General features: G+C 45.7%; 1 protein-coding gene across 2 annotated transcripts in view; it reads right to left on the reverse strand.

Annotated features, from left to right (window-relative positions):
* The window catches only part of ITGB3 (integrin subunit beta 3), a 53,689-nt gene that overhangs the window by 23,345 nt on the left and 5,068 nt on the right, over window positions 1–25,276 (reverse strand). For both annotated transcript variants that reach the window (XM_036340412.1, XM_036340413.1), the window contains exons 2-9: window positions 15,623–15,708; window positions 7,505–7,700; window positions 6,409–6,661; window positions 4,907–5,069; window positions 3,876–4,037; window positions 1,457–1,552; window positions 960–1,049; window positions 124–258 (exon numbers count right to left, since the gene is read on the reverse strand). In XM_036340412.1, coding sequence (XP_036196305.1) covers window positions 124–258; window positions 960–1,049; window positions 1,457–1,552; window positions 3,876–4,037; window positions 4,907–5,069; window positions 6,409–6,661; window positions 7,505–7,700; window positions 15,623–15,708 — 1,181 coding nt within the window. The remainder of the gene's footprint in view (window positions 1–123; window positions 259–959; window positions 1,050–1,456; window positions 1,553–3,875; window positions 4,038–4,906; window positions 5,070–6,408; window positions 6,662–7,504; window positions 7,701–15,622; window positions 15,709–25,276) is intronic.

Below are 25,276 nucleotides of genomic sequence, written 5' to 3' on the forward strand. Positions count from 1 at the left end.
CTTAGCTCCATTGCAGGTGATAATGACCTGCAGGAAGAAGGTGCAAGGAAGAAGGAAGGGGTGGGGTACCCACAGACATTCCAGGGCACAGGCCAGGGTCAGCCCCTGCCCAGACCTCCTTACCGTGTCTCCAATCTTGAGTCCAACACAAGACTTCAGGCCTGGGATGACCTCGTTGTTGAGACAAGTGGCATTGAAGGATAGAGACAACTCCTCGGGAAGGTCACGTACCTCCAGCTCAACTTTAGAGCGGATTTTCTGAGCAAAAGAAGGTAAGGAAATGGACTGAGAGGAAATGGGTAGGTGCCAATTCCATCCCAAGCAGAATCTCCCAGGCGGCCCTGGACTGACCCTGCAGTGCCAGATGCTGAGGTTCACTTGGAAGTTGCCAGAGTCCCCCTAAGAGCCTGTTACCTGCTATATTTCTGGCCCAGGCTCTGCTCCCTCTCTCTCTCCTCACTTGTGTCTAGGTGAGTCTGGATAACATCTAAACCAGCCACATCCTCCTGTAGGCCTCCTGGATGCGCGAAAGGGAAGTGCTAATGCTGGTCACCTTGGGTAGTAGCAATTTCTACCTAATTTTTTATCAGCCTCACCTTCCCTGTGGCTCAGCTCCCTCTTTTTCTCTTTTGTTGGAGCCCAGCTCTCCCTCACTCAGTCTCCTCCTCTAACTTCAGGACTCTGCTCCTTTTTCATCCTCACCCCCATCCTCTCTTTCCCTTCTACCTCCTCTAAGCTCTTCCCCCATTTTTCCCAAGCTCCCTGGCTTTCCATTCTGAGCCATTTCTTTCTCAGAAGGCTGCATTCCTCTCAGTGCTGGCAATCACCTGGCCCCTCGATGAACAAGAGGAAGGGTGCAAGGTGAACTGGCAGCCATGACTCACAAATCTGAGTCCTCCTGGGTAAATGCCAAGTGAGGTGCACTCTTAGCCGGCCCTTTCCCAGTGTAAGACACTTACCCCGTAGGAATCAACAATGAGCTGGAGGACATTGCTGGAATCTGCAGACAGAGTCCCCACTGTAGTCCCTGGGATGAGCTCACTGTAGTTCTAGAAAGGAAGACGAAAATATCCAAGACTGACTGAATAAAGGTGGTGGTCCCCAAAGGCCCTCCCCTAATCAGATGAAGGGTCTTGAAATGAAGATTGAGGAGAAAGAGAGGATATCTGTCTTGTCACTGCCAGGAATAAATCTAGCAGTTTTTCAGCACTGAGCAAAATTAGAGAACACCTCTCACACCCCTTACCCCACTGACTTGCTCCCTTCCCCACAGCAAACATTGACACACCCATACTGCTAGGTCAAAGCTGGAAAGGAATCATTAGCTCCTGGGAGCAGGTTGTAGGAGCATCTTTCCTGGTTGGGAACCATGGTCAATGCTGGTTCCCTAAGATAAGTCCTCCCATCACAGCCCCACTCCCACTCCCATTCTAGGAAGCCCTGATGGCATAGTTACCTGGTAGAGTTTGACTACTGCTTCAGTCACCGCAAAGATCAGATTGATGTTTTTCTGGGACAGCTTCTCGGTCATCAGCCCCAAAGAGGGATAATCCTATAAAAAGAGAGGATGTGAGTCCTAGCTGGTTTGGCTCAGTGGATAGAGCATTGTCCTGTGGACTGGGGTGGGGGTGGGGTCCTCAGGTTCGATTCCAGTCAAGGGCACATGCCCGGGTTGCGGGTTCAATCCCCAGTGGGGGTATTGCAGGAGGCAGCCGATCAATGATTCTCTCTCATCATTGATGGTTCTATCTCGCTCTCCCTCTCCCTTCCTCTCTGAAATCAATACAATATATAAAGGAAGATGTGGAAGTTACTTAAGAAGTCTATTCACTTCCATCTCTGGACTGTAAGCCTTAGAACTTGGCTGACTTGAGCCATGGCCCAGACATTGGTGGTACTTACATAAACCTTTCCACCCCGTGATCAATGTGAGGCAATGGGGCAAGTAGCAGCAAAAACCCAGCTGTGAATTCCAGGGTTAAATGAAGAGTTACAGGCTGGTGGTGTCAAAACTAAGCACCTCTTTCTTCCTACTTGAATTCCGTGCATTCATACCAAGGAACTGCTTCCATGGGCCAGGTATTGTTAGACCTTGTTTTGAAGCTTCTTTTTGTTTTGCAACTACTGACAAATGCCTTGGCTTGGTGCTTGCAATACTCCACCATGTGGTCCTTCCACCCTTCCTTTCCAATCACCACTCCCCGCTCTCCCTCTTCCACTTACCACTGACCTGGCCCATTCTCTTTCTCCCACCTGGACTGGCCTTCTTTTTGGTAACCCTGCTCCTGCCTAGGGATGCAGTTCAGGTCCTGCCTTCCCCAGGAGGCCTTCCTTGACCATCCCAGCTCATGAGGAGCTTTCCTCCTTTGAATATATAAAGACCTTATTGACTGTGCTGATCATTTAACACTAAGCATGCATCTGGTGTTATTGGTAACTCATTCCTCATCTAAACCAAAAACTCCATAAGGGTAGCACCTCTATATAGTCTCTTTATCTACCTTAGCCCCTGGTAAGGAGTCTTACCTAGAATAAGTGTCAGTGGTTACTGACTCACCCATTGCTGGGTAGTGGTCTACTTAGATATGACTAACACTGAGGAATTCAAGTCACAATGGAGATGCTGGTGAATTGTGAACATGTCTCTGGGATCCTAGACCTCCCAGGGAACTCATGAGACCATCCAGCTTAGGCTCCTGCCTTAACACAGGTATACCTGTAAGCCACGTAGACAAGGTAGTTGCTATATTGTCTTTAAGAGATAAAATAAAGAGTTCATACCTCCCCCAAGATACCCAGAGTATCAGCACTCTGAGGATCTGTAAATTCTCTTTGTGGCACACATCAATTTCTCTTGTTTCCATTTAAATCCCTTTCCTCTTATTTAACCTTCTATGATCATAGAAAACAACTTATAAGAAGGCTTCTCATATCTCAGCTAAATCATCCTTTACCCTTCATTCTTTCAAGCTAAATGATTCTGAGACTTTTCCTCACAGGACTAGCTCTCCATGCTTTTGATGATGTTTGTCTATTTTTTCTCTACTTCTTTTTTTTTTTTGCTTAAAGTATTACAAAGGGTATTACATATGTCTCCTTCCCCCCCCCCCCTTGACAATCCCCTGGCCTCCCCTACCCCCCAGTGTCTTATGTCCATTGGTTATGCTTATATGCATGCATATAAGTCCTTCAGTTGATCTCTTACCCCCCTTTCTGCCCCCCTACCCTGCCCGGCCTTCCCGCTGCAGTTTGTCTCTGTCTACTTCTGATAACCAAAAGTGAGGATGGTATTCCAAGAAGGGCTAATCCATGCAGTAGACGAGAAGGCCTGCTTTACAGCTGGACCTGCAAAAGTCCTCCGGGTCCATTCTGGATGCTATGATGCTATTGCTTGTGCTGGAGGCAGTGGAGATAGTGGTAATACTGATCACAGCCAGGCCCTGAATACAGATTGTACAGGTTGTACCCTGAATAAGAATGTCCAGTTGGGGGTGGGGGCAGGCTGAAATGAGCCCTGAACCCTGGCCAGAGGAAGGGTTTCCATTTTCATATTCATACAAAGACTCTGCCTGGGTTAGGGCAGCTGGCCACGGTAAATGGAGAGCATAGGTAGTGTCAAGATCCTCAACATGACCTGGCCAGCATGGCTCAGTGGTTGAGCATCGACCTATGAACCAGGAGGTCACAGTTCGATTACCAGTCAGGGCACATGTCCAGGTTGCAGGCTCGATCCCCAGTATGGGGGTGTGCAGGAGGCAGCCAATCAATGATTCTCTCTCATCATTGATGTTTCTATCTCTCACTCTGTCTCCCTTCCTCTCTGAAATCAATAAAAATATATTTAAAACGACAACAACAAAAATCAAGAACCTCACCATGGTAGTGGAAGCAGAGTAATGGTTGTCACTGCCAACGTGGCACTGCCCGTCATTGGGCTGGACAATGCCTGCTAGCCTTCCATCCAGTGCTATATGGGTCTTGGCATCAGTGGTAAAGACCAGCAAGTGGGATGCATCATTCCTCCAGCCAATCTTCTCCTATTTAAAAAAAAAAAAAAAGGTAAAAGAGGGAAAGCAACTTTAAAAATATTTTTTTATTGATTTTCAGAGAGGAAAGGAGAGGGGGAGAGAGAGATAGAAACATCAATGATGAGAGAGAATCATTGGCCTGCTTCCTCCTGCACGCCCCCCACTGGGGATCGAGCTTGCAAAACGGGCATGTACCCTTGACCAACTTAAACCCAGGACCCTTTGGTCCGCAAGCTGACGCTCTATTCACTGAGCCAAACCAGCCAGGGCGAGAAAGCAACTTTAGATGTCTCATTGGCAAAAAACAAAGATCCAAAGGACCTTCCTGCCTGAAGGTCTGGACAAGTTCTCTTGGTGAAGGGCCTCAGTCCCAGTCCTTGGAACACAAGCTGAAATTTCCCAACTCAGGGGTTTCTGTTTCTTAGGAAAACAGTTTGTGGCTGATTAATTCAAGCAGCTGAGAGACAGGATTCAATTCCAATGATAATCACATGGCCCGCTTAGAAACCCACCTGCATCTGCAGAGCTGAGCTGGGCTAGAAGAAATCCTTGTTTAACATCTTCCTGCTTACCTGAGGTTAAGTTAACCCAGCTTGACCCTGATACACTTTCAGAGAAGATGAGAAAATGCTCTCCCAGAGAACATCTGCTACCAAGTGGTTCAAAAAATTGTCAGCTCTCACCAGGGAGCAGATATAAGCAGAGGTTGCTTATCAGGAGCAATTTTTTGCCTATACTCATTTTTTTTTTTTTTTGGCCTATGAAGCTCTGCTTAATTCCTATCTCTTATTTCACACAGAAATCCGCACAGTAGAACCACTTCATTCCCCATTTGATCTGCACTAACCACATTGGCACCCCATGCCCTCCAAACTCACATCGCAGACTGTAGCCTGCATGATGGCATCAAAGCCACCCTCTGGGCCATCTCGGTTCCGTGACACACTCTGCTTCTTCACCTCCTCGTTGAAGCGGTTCACCTGGTCAGTTAGTGACAGCACATGTTTGTAGCCAAACATGGGCAAACAGGTGGTCTTCATACTGGGAAGGGAAGAAGATAACTTAAGCACACAGCCTGATGGAAAAGACTACATGGGGAGTGGGAGGGGGGAAAAGGGGAAACAAATATGGATAACAGGATTATCCATATTTGTAGAGAACTGGCAATTACCTAGAGTCTAGGTCCTAGACGATTACCCAGTTAAACTCCAAACCCCTCAAATGACCACATTGACCTTACCTCCAGCTAGCCTAAAGGGCAAAAGAGTGAGCTGCAAAACTACATTGCCTTGGTTCAAATCTCAGCTCCTCTACTTATAAGTCATGGAACCCTAGGCAAGTTTCTCTATACTTAACCTATAAAAATGGGAAATGAGAGCACATATTTCATAAGAGTTATTGTAAGGCTTCAATGAGTTAACACAAAGCACTTAGCTCAGAGCCTCTTGTTGTTGCTATCACCTTATATTTAATATTTCTCTAAAGTAACATTAACACAACAATAAAGCAAAAGTTTCACCAATAACAATGTCCCTGAACCATCAATAAATTGATGGGTCTGTGCCAGACAGGAGCATTTCTGTCCCCAGCCCAATGGTTTGTTTGTTTAATTGATGGCTGATATCTTAACTGGGGAACCTTACAACTCAGAAGCTTAAAAAGGCATACCATATAACTTTGAAAACTCAAAAATAAATCTGTACTTGTGAGGCCCAGAAACCATCATTAAAAATTGTTATGGATTTTCCTAATCTCCACCAATTACATAATAAGCATTTTAACCTTGAAGACTCATACTCTCGATGAGTAGAACAATGATGAAAATAACAATGAAATCAATCCTTCTGAAATCATAATTCCTCTATTTACTTATCCATAAATTTCTCTCTACTTTTGATCTTATTCCTGCTCCCCCCAGCATTCTCTTGTCTCCAGTTTAGTTGTGACCAAGAGCAAGAAGCTGATAGATTTTTTTTTCTAGGTCTTCAAACAGCTTTTGAGACCTTTTGCCACAACACTCAGATCAATAGGGTGGTTCACTTGCTGGACAGGAAGACTAAGGTAGAGAGAAGGTATGATTTGACCAGAAGGTAGCCAACAAAGCTACCCTAGAATCTACTACCTTGAGTCATAGAAGTTGTGGAAGTTAATACACTTCAGACCCTAGAAAATGCTGGAACTATGTCCCACCCTGAATCCCATAGCACCCACTTGCCTTATATACATAGAAAGTATTTCCTTAAATTCTCTTTGATTTAATTAGAAAAGTCACAATCAATGCTTCTAAAAGCCTTCTAAGGAAGGATTCCTCCCTCTGAGGTCTCTTACCCCTATATTCTTTGCCCCCATGCCCTGCCTTGACTTCTCCAGAAGGACTTACTCATAGCAGGGGTTTTTGAGGGCCTCTGGTGGAGAGATGTACATGTATGGTGATGCAGGCTTGTCCACAAAGGCCCCAAAGCCAATCCGCAGGTTACTGGTGAGCTTGCGCATCTGGGAGGCCAGCTTGGTACCCAGGTTCTGGATGCTCGACAGATCATCTTTCATGGAGTAAGACAGGTCCATCAAGTAGTAGATGTCCACAGGGTAGTCTTCCACCTGCCGGACTTGGATGGAGAAACTCTTCGAATCATCTGGAAGACAGAAGGATGTTAGTTTTTCTCCTCTTCTCTCTCAAAGACTTAACAAATGGATTTGGATGGACACAGGATTAAGAAACTTCTTGACCAAACCAAACTTGAAAACCCTGGTCCCTTCTCCTCTCCCCCTTCCCCTTCCAATCTCTTGACCCTTCCATTTTTAACCTTTTCCATTTTAATATTCTCTACCTTCTCTAAGTGCCCATCTGCCTAATCCTCTGGATCCCAAGAGTCTACTACCCTGAGTCATTGAAGTTGTGGCAGTTACTATACTTCAAACTCTAGAAAAGGCTGAACCCATAGCACCCACATGACTTACACATAGAAGGTGCTTTCTTACCGTCTTGATTTAATCCGAAAAGTCACAATCACTGCTTCAAAAAGCCTGTTTCTTAGCTTAATTCTTCTTCCCCCTGAAGGTCTCCTGCTTCTCTTTGCCCCCATGTCCCTGCCCCAAATCTTACACGGAAAGGGGGCTTATAAATTGCTTTCTCATCTTATATCTCATTTGAGCCTCAACACAAAGCACAAGCTTGGCAAAATAAGCATTGGGGGAAAGTAGGGACAAATGTTTTTTGAGTCCCTACTATGTTAGAAGGGTTGAGTAACTTGCCCAAGTTCAAATAACTAATATATGGGAGAGTCAAGATTCAAACTCTGATCTTCTGACGCCAAGTCCCAACATCTTCCATTCTCCTGCTCACACCTTTCCCCACATCCTTCTCTTCCTGCCCCATTACCATTGCGAGTGTCTTCCCCAAGGCTTCCTGATCAGACCTCCACCTTGTGCCCTGTGTGCATCTGCCCAGTGTCTCCCCACAGTGAGCCCATCCCTACCTGGCCGGAGCCGGAGCGCAATCCTCTGGGGACTGACTTGAGTGATTTGGGAACTGTCTCCAGAGCCCTTGTCGCTGAGAGGCCTGGCCTCCAAGATTCGGACCTCACTGAGGGGGAACTCGATGGACTCCAGGGCACAGTTATCCTTCAGCAGATTCTCCTTCAGGTTACAGCGGGGTGAGCCCGGAGTCAGGGTCTGTAAAACAGGAGCCCAAAGGGCAGCCCTATAATTGGAGCCATGGTGGTTCTCTGCCTCCTGCAGGCCCTGCTGCCTCCCAATGGCTGAGAGTTTATCCAGCATTTTGGGGCTGAACCAGCATAAATGAACTCGTGTGATCCATTATACAGAAGGAGAGAACTGAGGCCACAGAAAGGTTGGGTGAGTACTGTCTCGTGGATTGGTAGCCAGGAAGAGAGCCAATTCAGTATGATGGCTGTTAAGCTACTGCTTTTCAAAATCTGAAATGCAACCCACAGTGGGTCCTAAAAATCAATGAAGTGAGTCTCAACCATCTATTTATCAAATAAAATGCAATAGAATAGAATAGAAAGTATGAAAGTACATAAATAGCAAAAGTAAATATTGTTTTGTGAAACATTTGTATGTTGGGGAGGAGGGTATAATACAGTGATGGCGAACCTATGACACGCGTGTCAGAGGTGACACGCGAACTCATTTTTTTGGTTGATTTTTCTTTGTTAAATGGCATTTAAATATATAAAATAAATATCAAACATATAGATCTTTGTTTTACTATGGTTGCAAAGATCAAAAAAATTTCTATATGTGGCACGGCACCAGAGTTAAGTTAGGGTTTTTCAAAATGCTGACACGCCGAGCTCAAAAGGTTCACCATCACTGGATAATATGTAAAATAAATAATGATATGCAATTTCTTTCTGAAGGTCAAGGTCAAAGCAGTTTGGAAGCTGACTGCATTAAGACACTGACTAGATTTATGAGGGAAGGGGCTGTTCCTTTTCTACTCCCAGCACCCAAACCAGGACTTACCACAGAGGTGATGGGGGAAGAGGTACTGGGCGGCAGCAGAGAGTGGGAGCTAAGCACATAGGAGCAGATTGACTGAGACTACATCTCAGCATTGCCTCTTATTAGCTAGTTATTAGCATGAGTCACCTAAACTCTCCACACCTTGTTTCCTCAGCGATACCGTGGAGACAGTAACAGCCCCAGCCTCACAGGGATGTTAAGCAGGACAAAAGAAGACAATGCAGGTAAAACTCGTAGCATGGTGCCTGCCACCGGATAAGCGATTAATGAAGGTTAGCTATTACTATGAGATGCTCTGTAAATAGTTCCTGGATAAATTAACGTTGAATAAGCTTCACAAGCTTGGGCAAGTCCCACGGTGCCAGATCACTGGCCAGAGTCCATCCTATCACTTTAAGCTTCCTCCCTCACCCTGGACAGAGAGCCAATTGATCACCCTTCCAAAAACCCTGGTGTGTATCCCACCCTCTGGAGCCCTGTGTGTGTTTACACCTGAGTATTGAATGGGGGACATCTGCACTGGAAAGAACACTGGAAATCAGGAAATAGGTTCGATCCTAGGTCTGCCACTAACTAGGCATGTGACCTCAAATAACTCATTTCACTCCTGCTGGCCTCAGTTTCCTCACCTATTCGAAAGGGGCTTAGATGACTTGGTGTTTTCAGTCCCTTCCTGCTCTGACATTCAGTAAATTTAGCCAACACTGTGTGGGCACAAGTCCATCGGGGCTCCTTGGCAGGCTGGAGGGACTGGCAGGAAATCTGGAAAACCCCACCCTGGACCTATTTCACAATATCTAGGCCTTCAAGCCCTCAAACCAAACCTCAATCTCCACCCACCCCTCACACAACCACTTCCAGAAGTCAGCTGGATAAGTCATACCGATCTCCCACAACAACTGGTGTGAACGTTTATGGAGCACCTACTGCATGGCAGGCACTGTGCTAAGCACTTTGCATGGGTTACTGCGGTCCTCCTGGTTACAGCTCTGTAACGCTGGAACTATTTTCATTTTACAAGTGAGGAACCTGAGGCTGGGAGACTTCACAAATGAGGAACCCAATCTTACAGGTAAGAAATCTAAGACATTAAGTGACTTGCCCAAAGTTACAGAGCTAGGAAGTGGCAGAAGTGAGATGCTAATTAGATTGTCTGACTGCAATTATCCTCACAAAGTGATAAATGGTATTACATTCTGCATAGAGTGAGAACCCAGGCAGAGAAAGCAGGACTGTGGAAGTGATGGGCCCAGGAAGAGCCACACCAGAGAATGCCCAGGTAGGGAACAGAATGCAAGATGAGGATGTGGGAGGTGGGGGAAGGAGAGATCACATTCTGCCTGTTTAGCCCCCTCAGGTGACTGGTAGCTCAGGAGAGGGATTGGGCCACTAGGGGCTATTCATGTTTTAAAAGTCAGGACTCCACAGCCTAAAACCCCTCATGATGCTAGAAGTCTCCCTCCCTCTCCTGCCCAGCCCTCCTCTGATGGGCTGAATGGCTTCCCAAGGTGGGTGGAGAGATGAACAACACCATAGGGCTACACCCTGATGGTTTGTGTCCACCCAGAATTCATACGTTAAACCCTAACCCTCAAGGTGAAGGAATTAGGAGGTGGGGCCTGGGTCACGAAGTGGAGCCCTCTTGACTGAGGTCGGTGCCCTTCAAAACAAGCCCGAGAGCTCTCTGGCCTCTCTGCCATGTGAAGACACAGCAAGGAGACAGCCATCTATGACGCAGACGGTACCTTGATCTTGGACTTCTCAGCCTCCAGAACTGTAAAAATTAATGTTTGTTGTTAAGCCACCCAGCCCATGGTATTTTTGTTACAGCAGCCTGAATGGACTAGGACAAACAGCATGAGGACCACCCTGGCCCAGGCAAAAAGTAGAAAGAGCTTTCAGAAGCCAGCATCTTCCTTCTTTCTCCCAGGTATGTGGTCGAGAAATGACATCGGCAATGGGAAACAGTGCATAAGACTCAGCCTTCCTGACTCAGAAGGTTCCAACAGGGACAGCACAGATCCTCCAAGCCTCTGAGAGGAATGAAAATCCCCTCTCTGCACTCTGCTCTGGCCGAGGACAGAATGACAGAGGACAGGACTCATGAGCAGTTCGCATTTTTGTGCCCAAACCCCTCTTGCTGCCGCTGCCCATCTCTCCCGACGCTTCTCCCTCAGGAAGCAGTCTCTTTGTTGCTCAGAAAACTCCCTGCCTTATCTCCGACTCCAGCTGCCCACTAAGCCCCAGGGAGAAACCCTTCCAAAAAAGGCAATGACTGCATAGAACAAGAAACACGGAGGAGCTGAGTCTTTCCAGGACTGAGACAGATGCTGAAGGAGAGAGGGAGGGGTGAGACCAGGACACTGAATGAGAGCAGCAGGCCATCCTGCATCTTCAAGCTGCAGCAGCAAAGAGAGGAAATGTTAGGAGTTTGGAGTTTGGTTTCCAGACCCCCGTTTTCTACTGGGACAGTGCATATTGGAAGGTTTGAAGTGCTAAGCCTTGCTGACTGTCCTTATGGTTTGTTATGAATTTCCTTAGAAATATAAACACTAAGAAACAAAAACTGTCTCCACCCCCCACCCCCTTTGTGGTCACTGACACCAGAGGTCAGGAACAGAGCAGGCCTCCTCCTCAGCCACGCTCTCCCTGAGAGCCTCTTGCCCCAGAAGAATACGAAGGCAGTGACCTCAATACACTTGGCCAACATTCCTTTTCTCAATAGTCCAGGCTGAGTGGATAGAAAGAATGTCTCCAGGTTACTCAGAGAGGAGGAGGAAGGGTGGAATATTAAAGTTTCAGTTCCCACTGAAACCGGCTATTACACAAAAAGGGCAAAAATAACCAAGACCCACAGGAAGATTGAAGCAAAGAGGTGGGAGGTTCTGGCCCATGTGCTGTGTGAGCTGAACCCTCCCTCTCCTGGGAGAGTGACACATGCTGTTACTCCCATTCTCCATGAACCCCATCTTGGAAATTGGGGTGGTACAGCATGAATAACTGTCATTGCCCTGCCTATCTCACGGGGTTGGTCAGGGTGTTAAAATAAGGCTGTGGCCCTAACCGGTTTGGCTCAGTGGATAGAGCGTCAGCCTGTGGACTGAAGGGTCCCAGGTTCGATTCCGGGTCAAGGGCATGTACCTTGGTTGCAGGCACATCCCCAGTAGGGGGCGTGCAGGAGGCAGCTGATCGGTGTTTCTCTCTCATCGATGTTTCTAACTCTCTATCCCTCTCCTTTCCTCTCTGTAAAAAATCAATAAAATATATTTAAAATAAAATAAAATAAAATAAGGCTGTGAATGTGAAATGCTTTCCAAATACAAAAATCTCAAAATAAGTCAAACATATTGAAATCCTTTAGGTATGATAAATATAAACAAATAAATGCAAATAGAAGGTGACTCTTTTCCACTATTAGCATTATAACTACTACCATTTTAGTGTACTCTGTTCTTGGAGGACAAAGAATAATATGTGCTAGTACTTATTTTTCCCCCCAGAGAGCTACTAAACACCCAACCCAAATAAATTAACATTGTTCTCTAGATTGATATCCAGTGAGAATAAGAAATCACTTGAATGTACAAAGAAAGAAGTTTGGAGGGGACAGAAAGGAGGAGGGGAAAAAGAAAGCATTTTAGTTCATGGTTATTAGTATTCACACCTATTGTTTCACAGAGAGAGAAACACTTTTAATATTATACTTTTTTTTTTTGCAATAAAAAGTTAAAGCAAAACTCTCAAGATAAACATTTATCCTCCAGATTAAAAAACAAAACATAAAAAAACAAAAACCAGAAAGAAAAGAAAAGCAGCAGAGAAGAATGAAATCATGTTAGTAAATAAAAAGGAACTGAATAGTGGCCTAAACCCTTCCCCAGAGATGCAGAGAAGAACATAGTAATTCCTATTGGATTCTTCTACTTGCTAGAGACCCAAACCCATTCTTCTTCTTCATCCTTGGATGTCAAGCTGAGTGTGAGCTGGTCCACCTCCTTATGTGCAGTCAGGACTATATAAAAATTCCTCCACCTCAGGGTTGCCAAATTTAGCAAATACTTGGGACATTCTTATACTAAAAATTATTTCTTCTTTAATTAAAATTTAACTGGGTGTCCTGTATTTTATCTGGCAACTTTAGCTCCACCTGACCCACCATGGCCCCAACGATCAGCCCTTTCAATTAGCAGTATTTGCCAAACTTGCTATCATAACAACCCATTCTGATGTAATCAATACAGGATCCATCCTGGGAACCTTTATACTTAGCCAACACCCCAGGTCATTCTCACCACCAGACAAGATTGGAAGTGTTTTGATTCCAACACGGAGCCAATGAGGGCAAGACCACAAGTTGAATCTCTGTGTGAGGCCGGCCTCTTTGCTGGATTCACAGCCCAAGGACAGTACACCACCCCAACCCGTGTCAGTTTCCAACCCCCCAAGGACACACCCTATGCGATGGGCCCAAAACTCTGCACTCATCCACATTAGCTATGTTTTCCTATTGTGGGGCCAATGCTTGCTATACACACCCAGAGCTGCTGTCCTCGAGGACCAAGGGAATGCTGAGCCCAACCAGTTGTTTTCCCAGACTCTGCCAATCCTGCCTACAACAGCCAAGGTAGGGGAGGCAGAAGCAGTGGGCTCTCCAGGGTCAACTAATCAACAAATCACATACAAAATGGCCCCCACGGTTCACTTTTGGTTTTTTTTATGTCAACAGCCAAGGCACTTTCAACAGTTAAACAGCCTATGCAGGGGAAACGTCAGGGAAAAAAGAACAGCCATGTTCAGGTTACAGCCTGGGATTCCCACCTCCCAGTCCTCCCTGGCTGATGTGTTTTGTCTCACAAGGGGCTCCTCCCAAATCCTCCTCTCCTTCTCCTCCCCTCCCCTTCTCCCTCTTGCTCAGAGATAGTTTTAGTCATTCGCTAAACCTTTGACCTCCCCTACTTTCCTGTTTATATTGCATTCTCCCAGAGAATATCTTAGTGGACTTTCTTCCTCCCCTCATTAATTGCTTTTGGTCCTAGTGTACCCATTTCCTCTCTGATTACACCCCCCATTCCTTGGCTGGTCCTACCTTATGCTTTTATCTCACCCTGTACCTTCAAACCCTGCCCTCCCCTGGTCTTTCCCAGGAGACAAAATTCACCAGGGTCATCCATCAATAATCTTCATTTGCATCTCTGAAATCTGGTTATGAATCCTAGGGGCTTCATTGGGTCAAGCCTCAGCATATCTCAGTTACACAGCTTGTCCCTATGCAGATCAAGAAAGGTGACAGACACTCTAAGAATATGTTTTCTTGCCCAGCCAGCATGGCTCAGTGGTTGTGTGTCAACCTATGAACCAGGAGGTCAGGGTTCGACTTTCTGTCAGGGCACATGCCCGGGTTGCGGGCTCGATCCCCAGTGTGGGGTGTACAGGAGGCAGCCAATCAATGATTCTCTCTCATCATTAATGTTTCTATCTCTCTTTCTCTCCCTCTCTGAAATCAATAAAAATATATTTTATTTTTTAAAAAAGAATATGTTTTCTTCCCCCCCCCCCCCCCCCCCGACTCCTCTGGGCCATAGTTGTCTTCATTTTCTCTTGCTTTGGGAGAAAAAGGAGGGAGGAAGATACTGAGCTGCTCCTGTGGCTACCCCACTGCCCCAGCCAGCTTCAGGCCACCCATCCAATAAGGCACCCTCCTCATCTAGCTCTCCCCTGAATCTTCCAGGATTCAGCTACAGAATTCCAACTTCCTTGTAAAAGAAACTTAATACTATCAGGATGGTGACTAAGGGAAGGAGGATATGGCAAATGAGAAGGGAGGAGACCACATCACACTTGAGCAGCCAGCTCAGCCCAGAGGGGTGGAGAACCTTTGGGGTGGAGGGGAACAGCTCACCCATCCCCCTCTGCACCCCCACTCGCAGCCCCAGGGAATGTTTCATTTGCTAAATGAAGTCAATGTGGCCCAGATGTTGGGCAGCTGCCTCTGGAAGCAGTTCCCGTGCTGAACTGCACACAGGCCAAAGCAGTGTGTTGAGCTGGCCTCTGCCTTTGGCAATCAGTCCCCTTGTAGAGGCATAAACACGGCCTCCCACTCCCACACACCCACCCCGCCGCCACCAGCAGCCTGTCAGGAAGTTGCCTTTTTAGGAAACTCAGTAGATTGGGAAGAGAAGCAGACAGAGAGAATGAGAGCCTGGGTTAGAGCAGTCCCAAAACTGCTGAGGGCAAGAACATGCTATCGTGACAGAGGGCGCCTCAGATGACTGAGATACATACAGCCATGCGGGGAGTTCAGGTAATGACCTGCTGGGGGCCAGGCTAATGACTCAGCCTCCAATTCTGTAATCACTGGAAACTCTCCAGCCACACTCCACCACCCCTCCCCCCCCCCGCCCCCCCCCCCCCCCCGCCCCAAATAGGTCTTGCCAGCTCCAAATTCCTGTCCCAGCCACAAACACAACCATTCCCCCAGACACACTCATTCCCTAGGGCCCCAGACACAACAAACCCTCTGCCTAGACACAGCTAACCCTTTCCTGTCACCCACCCATCATCATCAAATAGGTCCTTCCCTCATTGACACCTAGGAGAGGAAAAGAAGGAGAAAAGGAAGAGAGAGAGAAAAATAAAAGGTAAAGTCCTGGGGCTCCATCATCAGAGAGGAAAAGTAAAGAGAAAATACCTTCTGACAAAACATTCCCCCCACACAAGGGCAAGGTCCTTTTTCATTTGCCTTTTAAAATTCTGGGATGTCTGTAAACCTGCATCCCCAGTGAACCTATAACCCTCTCCTGCCTCTCCCTCTGAGGTCTGAGGCTCTACTTCTGTGGAGTATTCCACCCCAACAAGAAGTAAGCCAAGTGTGGTGAAGGGTGGCAATGGCTACAGCAAGTCCAGGAGGACCAACCAAATTGTCCAGGACCCCGGGCCATGTGGTGAACCCTGGATTGCCTTCCCAGCAGCCCCCCATAACAGCTCACTTCAGCATCCATCAATGGGAAGGCCTGACCTAGCCTCTGCATTAGATTTCCCATGGGTCTGTTCCTGCAAAAAGCAGCTAAGTCTGGGGAAATAAGTAAGGTTAAGTGTCTGCTCCTTACCTGATCTGAGCACCAGGCACACATGGGACTCACAGCCAGACATTGCTGGCAGGAGCTCACGCCTCGTGTGGTACAGATGTTTGGTCCTGCAACAGAGAGACGAAGGCATTAGCCCTGATCTGACTTGATAAAGTAATGGGCCTGCCCTATCTTCCCAACTTTCCCAAAAGCCCAGGTTTACAGCTCTCAGATGCACACCATCTCACCCTAACCGGACCACAGACATTTACCAAACACATGCTGTTTGATAAGAAGAAGGACGAGGAAGGTCGGGAGAAACTCATCACTGACCGCCATTGATGAGACCACAGTGATGGCAGGTGATGGAGCAAGGCTGAGCCATGGACCCAAGTGTCAGCTCATAAGCGATGGAAAGGCTTGAATTAGCAACTGGTTTGACACCTACACTGTGCAAATAAAAATCTGAGGCCCAGAGCAACGGCAATGCGTCCTTTCTTCAATTATTCTGATGACATATTCATAGTCATTACACAGGGGCTCCAAAGCCCTGATGCACTAACATTAACATGCAACCTAAATATTGGGGGGCTGGGATGGCCATGAAAGGCTCCCATTGGCCTACCAGAAAAAAAAATTTCTGGACTCTTATTAAACTTCCCAATACATATATCTTTGGATCCAAGCATGGACTGCTCCAGGGAGAATTGCAGAAATGTTAGAAAAGGCTGACTGATATAAGCTGGAAGAACATGGAATTTTGGAGTTGGAAAGCCTGTACTTGAATTCTGAATGCTCTTCTAACTACCTGTGTCATGACTTTGGGCAACTCAATAACCTCTATGAAATGATCATATCTATCTCACAGGATGTGTACAAGAATTCACGGAGGTAAGGGAGAAGTACTCAACTGTCAACAGTTTTCATACTGTCAAAGGACAGAGGAAAAGCAGGGGGGGGCGGGGGAGGAGCAGGGACAAGCAGAGGGCCCAAAATAGCCCTGAGAAGCCCAGCCTGGAAGAAAACCTTAGGCTTTTACTTGGACAGAAAGCCGCCATCCTCCTTGCTTTCCCTAGCTCGGCCGGGTGAACCCTTCAGTGCCCCAGGAATGCCTTTCTCCAATATAAGGAGCAAATGAGAAAAACCCATTCTTCCCCATGACCCAGTTATCCTGACAGTTCCTTTATCCAGTTTGCTAAAGTGGCCTCTTTGCCCCAAGCCGGTGAGACTAGCAAATCTATTGGAGAGAAACCATTTTGACAGCTGGGATGTTTTCCCATTGTCTCCAAAACTTCTCATTGAGCTGAATGTCTCAGTCCATTTTATTACAGTGTGACTAAACTCCCTCCCTTCCAACTTCTGGACAAAAACATACCAAGAAAATGTGCTGAGAGAGAGAGAGAGAGAGAGAGAGAGAGAGAGAGAGAGAGAGAAGTGTTAGCAAAAATTATCAAAAATTTGGAAATAGATGAAGGGAATACTCGGTGCCCTTCCGATATAATTCAGGGTGTTGACTAGTAGACCCACATGCTTAGGGATTATCTGACTTTCTAGTGGTGTGTACCTTTATTTGACTTCGATCAATTAGAATGCAACTCTTCAAGAGTAGAGGTGCACTTACAGAAAATCAATAACAATGGGAATGATTCTCCATGAGAGCGAGATATATGATTCTTACCCAGCAGCAACACACATGATTTCTGTCTGGTAGGAAAGGGAATCCCCAAAGGTTAGGGTTTATTGCCTTTCAGAACCTTAACCAATTTTGAATCACAATTTCTCTTTCTGCAGCCAGACATGAACACAGCCCCTCTTATTGGAAGAGTTCTGAGAGGAGCATAGCCTGAACTATTTTAGGAATCTGCTTCCCCTTGTGAAGTTTGCAATGGGATTGGCATCCAGAAGGGTAATTCTGGGCATAAATGCCATCGATTTTCACCAGGGAGACCACGTGAAGAGTGAGAAGGACGTGACCGTGGAGTACACTGCCAACTTACTATTGAAAAAATTTTCCCAGTGTATACATTTACCCATTCATTCTCAACTTAGCATTTCCCTATGAGTCCTCGACTTGCAGTCACAATAGAAAGCCTCCTCAGATGTGAAATAAATAACAGCAAGACCCCTCCTTGTGAATGGGCAGTCCCTGTCCTCGGAGGATGAAGTGCTGCTGGGATTTGTTCTTTAGGAAGTTATGCCTGGGGAGTGATGGCTACCCACTTCCCCTTACATCTCTTTTTAATGAATCACAGGTTGATTTCGTGAGAACCAATAACAACCGCCCCAGTATCCCCCACCAAGGCCTGCCATCAAGGGCAAGTTCCTGGAATGCAGTGGCTAAAAGTGATGGACTCATCAGAAGTCTCTGTGCCTGGGCCATGCTTATTCAATGAGCTGCTGCCCTGAAGCCACCCCTCCCTCCTGAACATGTGGAAGGAGTTTGGGTCTCTGTTTCCAGTCATTCATAAGGCCTATGTTCCCGTTCAGCCTCCGGGGCCCAGACTCAGCCCTGCTGGAGAAGTGACTGGGAGAAGTCCTTCACCAGAACTCTGTCATTGCCGAAAACAAACAACTCCTACCACCCCTTTCCTCTCCAACAGTGTAGCCAGAGCAAGGAAACAAGGGGGACTGGCCCTGGTCCTCACAAGGTGATTAAAAGGTTCAATGAACCAATCTCTGTCAAACTCTGAGCACAACGGCTGGTGCAGAGAAAGCACTCAACAAATGCTTCCATAGTTGCTATTGTTTTTTAAAATATATTTTTATTGATTTCAGAGAGGAAGGAAGAGAGAGATAGAAACATCAATGATGAGAGAGACCTATCGATCGGCTGCCTCTACACACCTCCCTGACTGGGAATTGAACCATGACTTCCTGGTTCATAGGTTGATGCTCAACCACTGAACCACAGCAGCTGGGCGCTATTGTTTTTGTTGTTGTTGTTTTATCCTGCAGCTGAGCTGTTTCAGGCTGGTGAAGGTTTTACTTTCTTTTTCCCCTCCTAAAGACAGTTCTACAGGACACCCTGAACACCGGGGTAGTGAGGGCATGGAGCCAGAAAGCCTCAGGCTAGAAGACAATGATCAATCCTCAGATCTGGCTTCTAAATGGAGTGAGGAATGTTGGGTGTTCAAAAATCCAAGCTAGGAGGGATGGCCAAGCAGAGCAGGCCAGTTAGAAACAATAGACAAGGGCAGCCAAGAAGTTTGCCTGGAAAGTAGTGGAAAGCTATGGTTTGGCACCTCAGCCCCATTCACAGAACCAGAAAAGAGACAAAGGGTGGGGAAAATGGAGAAAAAAGAAAAACAAGGAAGGGAGTTGGAACCAATGGAAGTCATAATGCGTCAATGAGAGCTATTTTGAGGACATGCTGTCCAATGAGACAGGATGTCAGAACGCAGAAACAGGCCACCCTCGTGGGGCCAGGGGATTTCAGGAGAGGGCTATCAGAGGGAGACGTGTTAGTGGGAAGGGAGGATGATTCGTACTGTAAACACTAGGGCTATCTCTCTTACTGTCTGCCAGAGAGTTCTGGCCTGGGTCCCCAGCCCTGCCACTGACTTTTGGCTCATCGCTAATTAGGTCCATGGGGACACAGGGTGACTCAGGCAGTGCCTGATCTTCCAGCGCAGTCACCTGGCTGGGTGAGTCATCCAAAAACAAAACATCTCATGCTAACTGCACTATGAGTGCACAAGTGGCTTCTCTAGAGCAAGTTGCTAAAAAAGGTTATTTTATTTTTGTTCTTTCATTAAATGTAGCAGCAGCTCAGTAACACAAGGAAGGGGAAGGAGACAGGCAGGTGGAGTTCCAGGTAACACAGACCTCCGTGGTCTGAGCAGAAAGCTCCAGGAAGCATCGCTCAAAGCAGTAGGAAATCCAACCTACCATGTAGGATGCATTCTGATTTTAGAGATTTTAAAATGTCTTTTTTAAGTATATCAGAGCCAATTAAATATGGTCTTCAACATTAGAAGGCATTTGTATAATTTGCCTCCACCGATATTAACATGTGTTATGGGTTGAACTGTGTCCCCCGAAAAGATATGTGGAAGTACCTATGAGTGTGACTTTTTTTTGAAATAAGGTCCTTGGAGATGTGATCAAGGTGAAATCATTAGGGAAGGCCCTAATGTAATAAGACTGATGTCCTTATAAAAGAGATAGACTGAAAAAGAGAATGCCAGGTGATGACAGAGGCAGAGATTGTAGTGTTGCAACTGGAAGGCAAGGGACGCAAAGACTGCCAGCCGCCACCGGAGACAGGAAGATGCAAGGAAGGATTCACTCCGGAGTCTCCAGTCAGGGTCCTGCTGACACCTTGATTTCAGATTTCTAGATTCCAGAGAGAATATGTTTCTGTTGTCTTAAGCCACCCAGTTTTGGCAGCTCTGAGAACCTAATACCAAATGGATTTGCATTTCCATAGTTAATATGACATGCTTTTGAGGAACATTGCCCTGAAATCCTCTGCATAATTGAGAAAAGCCAGCCTGGAATGAGAACTTTGCTATGGTTAACCCACCTATGGACACTGGAAAAGAGGACACTTTTCTTCTCATATATGTCATGGTGTTAGCACTCATTCATTCATTTATGTACTCAACAAATTTTTATTGAGCATCTAACTATGCCCAGCACTCTCCTAGGCACTGAAGATACATTGATGAACTAAACACACCTCCAACTCTTGTAAATTTTAGTGAGAAAGATGAAAACAAAAGACATACACAACAAATACAATTTCAAACAGTGGTAAATGCTTTAGAAAATAAGGCAGGATAGAGGAATCGTGACATTGAGAGGAGGGAGCCTCCTTTAGAAAATGTGGTCAGGAAAGGCCTCTCTGAGTTAACATCTCAAGATGATACACAGAAGGAAGTCATGGGACAATCTAGGGGAAGAGCATTACAGAAAAAAAACTATGACAAGAGCTAGATGGACTTCAGCTTCTTAAAGAAATAGTACGGCCCAGCCGACGTGGCTCAGTGGTTGAGCAACAACCTATGAACCAGGAGGTCAGGGTTCCATTCCTGGTCAGGGCACATGCCCAGGTTGCGGGCTCCATCCCCAGTATGGGGTGTGCAAGAGGCGGCCAATCAATGATTCTCTCTCATCATTGATGTTTCTATATCTCTCTCCCTCTCCCTTCCTCTCTGAAATCAATAAAAATACATTTAAAAAAAAAAGAAATAGTAGAAAGAGAGAGGGAGGAGGAGAGAGACAGAGAGGTGGTTGGAGAAGCAGTCAGGAAACTATAGGTGTGGTAGGGAGCGCAGCTTTCACGCTGCATGTGGTGGGAAGCCACTGGAGGAATCTGAGCAGAGAGCAGAAAACAGTCATCCTGGCTGCTGAGAGGGAGCAAGACCAGAAAGAGACCAACTGGGAAGCTATTACAATAATCCAGACAACAGATGGCAGGGTTTGGATTGGAATGGTCGTGGTGTCGATAGTGTGGTCAGACCCCAGGTATATTCTGGGGACTTGCTGATGAATGAATGGCTTGTGGGGCATGATGGAAAGATGGGAAGGATTTTGCTCTGGGCAAGTAAAGCCCCTTGGACAAAGTTCAAATGTTTTGATCCACTGGTTATACACTTTCACTGACCCTTTAGCCAGTAGACCCTGCCCTTGTCAGTGAAGCCAGATCATGTCTGGTTATCATCCTTAACTGTGTGAACACTCCATGAAGCCCATCCCCAGATAGAACCCTGTCTTCTGGACGGTTGTGATCTAAATTAACACCCAGTCTCTGGGAAACACCGTAAGGCAGGGGTGGGCAAACTTTTTGACTCGAGGGCCACAATGGGTTCTTAAACTGGACCGGAGGGCCAGAACAAAAGCATGGATGGAGTGTTTGTGTGAACTAATATAAATTCAAAGTAAACATCATTACATAAAAGGGTACGGTCTTTTTTTTTTTTTAGTTTTATTCATTTCAAACGGGCCAGATCCGGCCGCGGGCCGTAGTTTGCCCACGGCTGCTAAGGGCAGGGGTAGTAAAACAATGAACGCTATTATCATGTGACAGAGGGAACAGTGCAGAAAGCATGCAGACTGGCAAGCAGGACAGATCTAAAGCCGCTTTTACCGTGGAAAGCTGTGTACCCTCAGGCACACCCCTTCATGCTCTCTCTAGGTCCAGGGACTCTTTGATTCTTGGTCACATCCCTATTCAAGAGCTTATCATTGTTCCCTGGGCTTTAACAAGCCTAACCCACCGTATCAGCACTGCACTGGAGACCCTAAGCAACTGCTTCCTCTCCCCCATGCTCCCAAATATGGGCAGAATACTTATGCCACGAGTTGTTAGGTTTAAATGAGATGACATCTGTGAAGGAACCATCCATGGTGGACGCTCAGTAAGTGCTGGTTTCTTTCCTCCATACCTTTATGATAATCACTTCCTGCCCATCCCACTCCCCTCCGTCTCAGGGTCAGACAAGTCCTTCCTCTGTAATAGGATATAGGGGAGAAAGCACTAGTCAGGAGACAGGAGTCCCCCGGGATACCAATGACACTAAACTAATTGTCACTTCACCCTCAGGGCCTCCCTTTTTGCCTCTCAGTAAAATAAAGGGTGTTCAATTCGATGATCTTCAAGGTGCTGCCAGCTCTGTAAGTTTATTTTCCAATCAGAAAGCATCAACAGGGTGACTAGGAGTCTAGGAGGTCTAGCCTCCCAGGGCCCAAGACCCCTCAAACAATGCACGTGTGTCCATTTCTTCCTACTGGCTTAACTATTATAGTTTTTCTTTCTTTTTTTCCAATTACAGTTTACATTCAATATTATTGTGTATTAGTTTCAGGTGGCTAGCGTAGTGGTTTGACCAGGGATGGGCAAACTTTTTGACTCGAGGGCCACAATGGGTTCTTAAACTGGACCGGAGGGCCGGAACAAAAGCATGGATGGAGTGTTTGTGTGAACTAATATAAATTCAAAGTAAACATCATTACATAAAAGGGTACGGTCTTTTTTTTTTTTAGTTTTATTCATTTCAAACGGGCCGGATCCGGCCCATGGGCCATAGTTTGCCCACGGCTGGGTTAGACAATCATATACTTTACAAAGTGTACCCCCTGGTATTTCCAGTACTCACCTGACACTATATAAAGTTATTACAATTATTCACTATATTCCCTATGCTGTATGTTTCATCCCCATGCCTATTTGGCACCTTTTTCACCCAGTCCCTCAACCCTCCTCCTCTCTGGCAACCATCAGTCTGTTCTCTGTATCTATGAGTCTGTTTCTGTTTTGTTTATTCATTTATATTGTTCTTTGGATTCCACATATAAGTGAAATTGTGGTATTTGTCTTTCTCTGACTCACTTAGTTCACTTAGCATAATACCCTCTAGGCCCATCCAGGCTGTTGCAAATGGTAAGATTTTGTTCTTTTTATGGTCAAGTAATATTCCATTGTATATATGTACCACATCTTCCTTATTCACTGGTCTATTGGTAGACACTTGGCTTGCTTCCATAGCTTGGCTATTGTAATAATGCTGCAATGAACGTAGGGGTGCATATATTCTTTCAAATTTGTGGCTTGGGTTTATTTGGATATATACCCAGAAGTGGAATCACTGGGTCATCAGGTAGTTCCATTTTTAATTTTTTTAGGAACCTCCACACTGTTTTCCATAGTGGTTGCACAAATCTGCGTGAGGGTTATCTTTTCTCCATATGCTCAGTGGTCTAACTGATATTTGACTCAAATGTTGCATCTCCGATTCTGGAAAATGTTATCAGTACAGGCCCCACCTCCCATCTGATTCACTCAGGGCAGAGAAGAGGCAAGCCTGTACCAAGCTCTGTCTGAGGCCCAGCCCAGCAGTGCCCTGTTGGTGACCTTGGCAACCAGCTGTCCGGTTCTGCTACTTTTCCTCCTCCAGCTCATGTCTTGTGGCTGTGGACAGCAGACAACGGTGCTGTCACCAGTCCTCGCTGCCAGTCTGTCTTGATGGGAAGGCAAATTGGGAGGACAATTTGGAAAAACCTATTAAAATTTAAAATATTCATGTCCTTTGACCCCACAGCTTTAGTTTTAAAAAATCAGCCAATAGAAACAGGAACAAAGAGGCATAATAACGCACAAGGATATTGCCTGCAGTTTTACTTGTAGTAGCAGGTAATTGGGAATGACCCCAGTGTCTGCCAACAGGGAATTGGTTAAGAAAATTCAGGTATATCCATATAACGGTATGCCTTCTGGCTAGAATTATAGCTCTTGGGATAAATAACGGCAAGCCATAAACTGACATAAAAAGATGCCTAGTGTATATTATTAAGTGACAATGATCCTATTATGGATGATCCTACTTGAGACATAACAATAATGATAAAAAACTATATATACTCAAGACTTCCACTAGCAAAGAGATTTAGGGTTGACCCCATGGACTTTTAAAGTGGCTACTAAATGTGCCTTTTGCTAAACATCTGGAGCTCTCGTCTAGGATGAAGTTTTTCAAGCAGGTTTTTAGCTGCAGACCTTCCTTTTTTCCCTCCAAAAATTCTTACATGGAATTCCACATTATTAATCAATTAAAGGGAAAACCTCTCCAGCTAATGGTGGGGAGGGGCAGGAGCAAACCAAAGTCTCCCCCTTCATCTCCCTTGCCAACTTTTCAGCCCCTGAGACACAAAGAGACTGAGGCCCAGAGGTAAGACGACTTGTTCAAAGTCACACAGCAAAATGATGAAAAAGCCTGCAGAGTCACAAATCAAATACACGTTTCTCAATTCCAGACCCACCGTTCTTTTCACATTGAAGTGTTATTTTTTTTTTTCTATATGAAAGGAAGTGGCTTTTGTAAGTTTTAAAAAAATGTAACACACGTTTAGGTAAAGGAATACACATACACATGAGAATTATATGTGCAAGAGGGAAAGATCTGAATTGAACACCCCATCTTATCAATGGTGGACATTATGGAATAGAATTAGAGGGGAACCAGCCATTTTTACTCTCCAATGTTTGACTTTATTATAATGAGGACATTTCTCTCACACTCTCCTTGAATGTTCAAATATTTTTACTAACTGAACTAAGAAACGCGGAGAGTGAGGGAAAGTAGTCTTTTTGTGGGAACAGGACAGAAAGCAGAAAGGAAGATTTACAGTGGAATTTTTTTTCAAAGATGCTACTAAAAAATTTTTTTAAGGTAGAATATCCCCAGACTTAATTAATAGTTTCTGGATCTTAGGATGTGACATACCATATTTGGCCATAAACTATCCAGTGCTTTTAGGACCAAGAATAATAAAAGTGCTGGTTGCTACAGAACTCTCTCCAATATCCTGAAGATATTACTACTCAGCACTTGGAGAAGCTAATGGCTTAACCTACATAGCCCAGACACATTCAATTAGAAAATTAAGAAATTGGAAATTGGATCCAGGTTTGATGGATATAGTCTCCTGCTTTCAGGGTAACCGTCTCAACACCTGAGGAAAATGAAGTAGCCTCAGATAACCTCTTAGCATTCTGATACGTGCAACACCAACCAAGGAATCTCAAGTGTATCATACTAAGTGAAGGAAGCCAGACTTGGAAGGCTACATACTGTATGATTTCATTTACATGACATGCTGCAAATAGCAGGACTATAAGGACAGGAAACAGATCAGTAGTTGCCAGGAACTAAAGATGGGGAAAGAGAACTGATGACAAAGGAGCTCAAGGGAACT

The sequence above is a fragment of the Myotis myotis genome, unplaced genomic scaffold (assembly GCF_014108235.1).
Source record: "Myotis myotis isolate mMyoMyo1 unplaced genomic scaffold, mMyoMyo1.p scaffold_m19_p_17, whole genome shotgun sequence".
Taxonomy (NCBI): Eukaryota; Metazoa; Chordata; class Mammalia; order Chiroptera; family Vespertilionidae; genus Myotis; species Myotis myotis.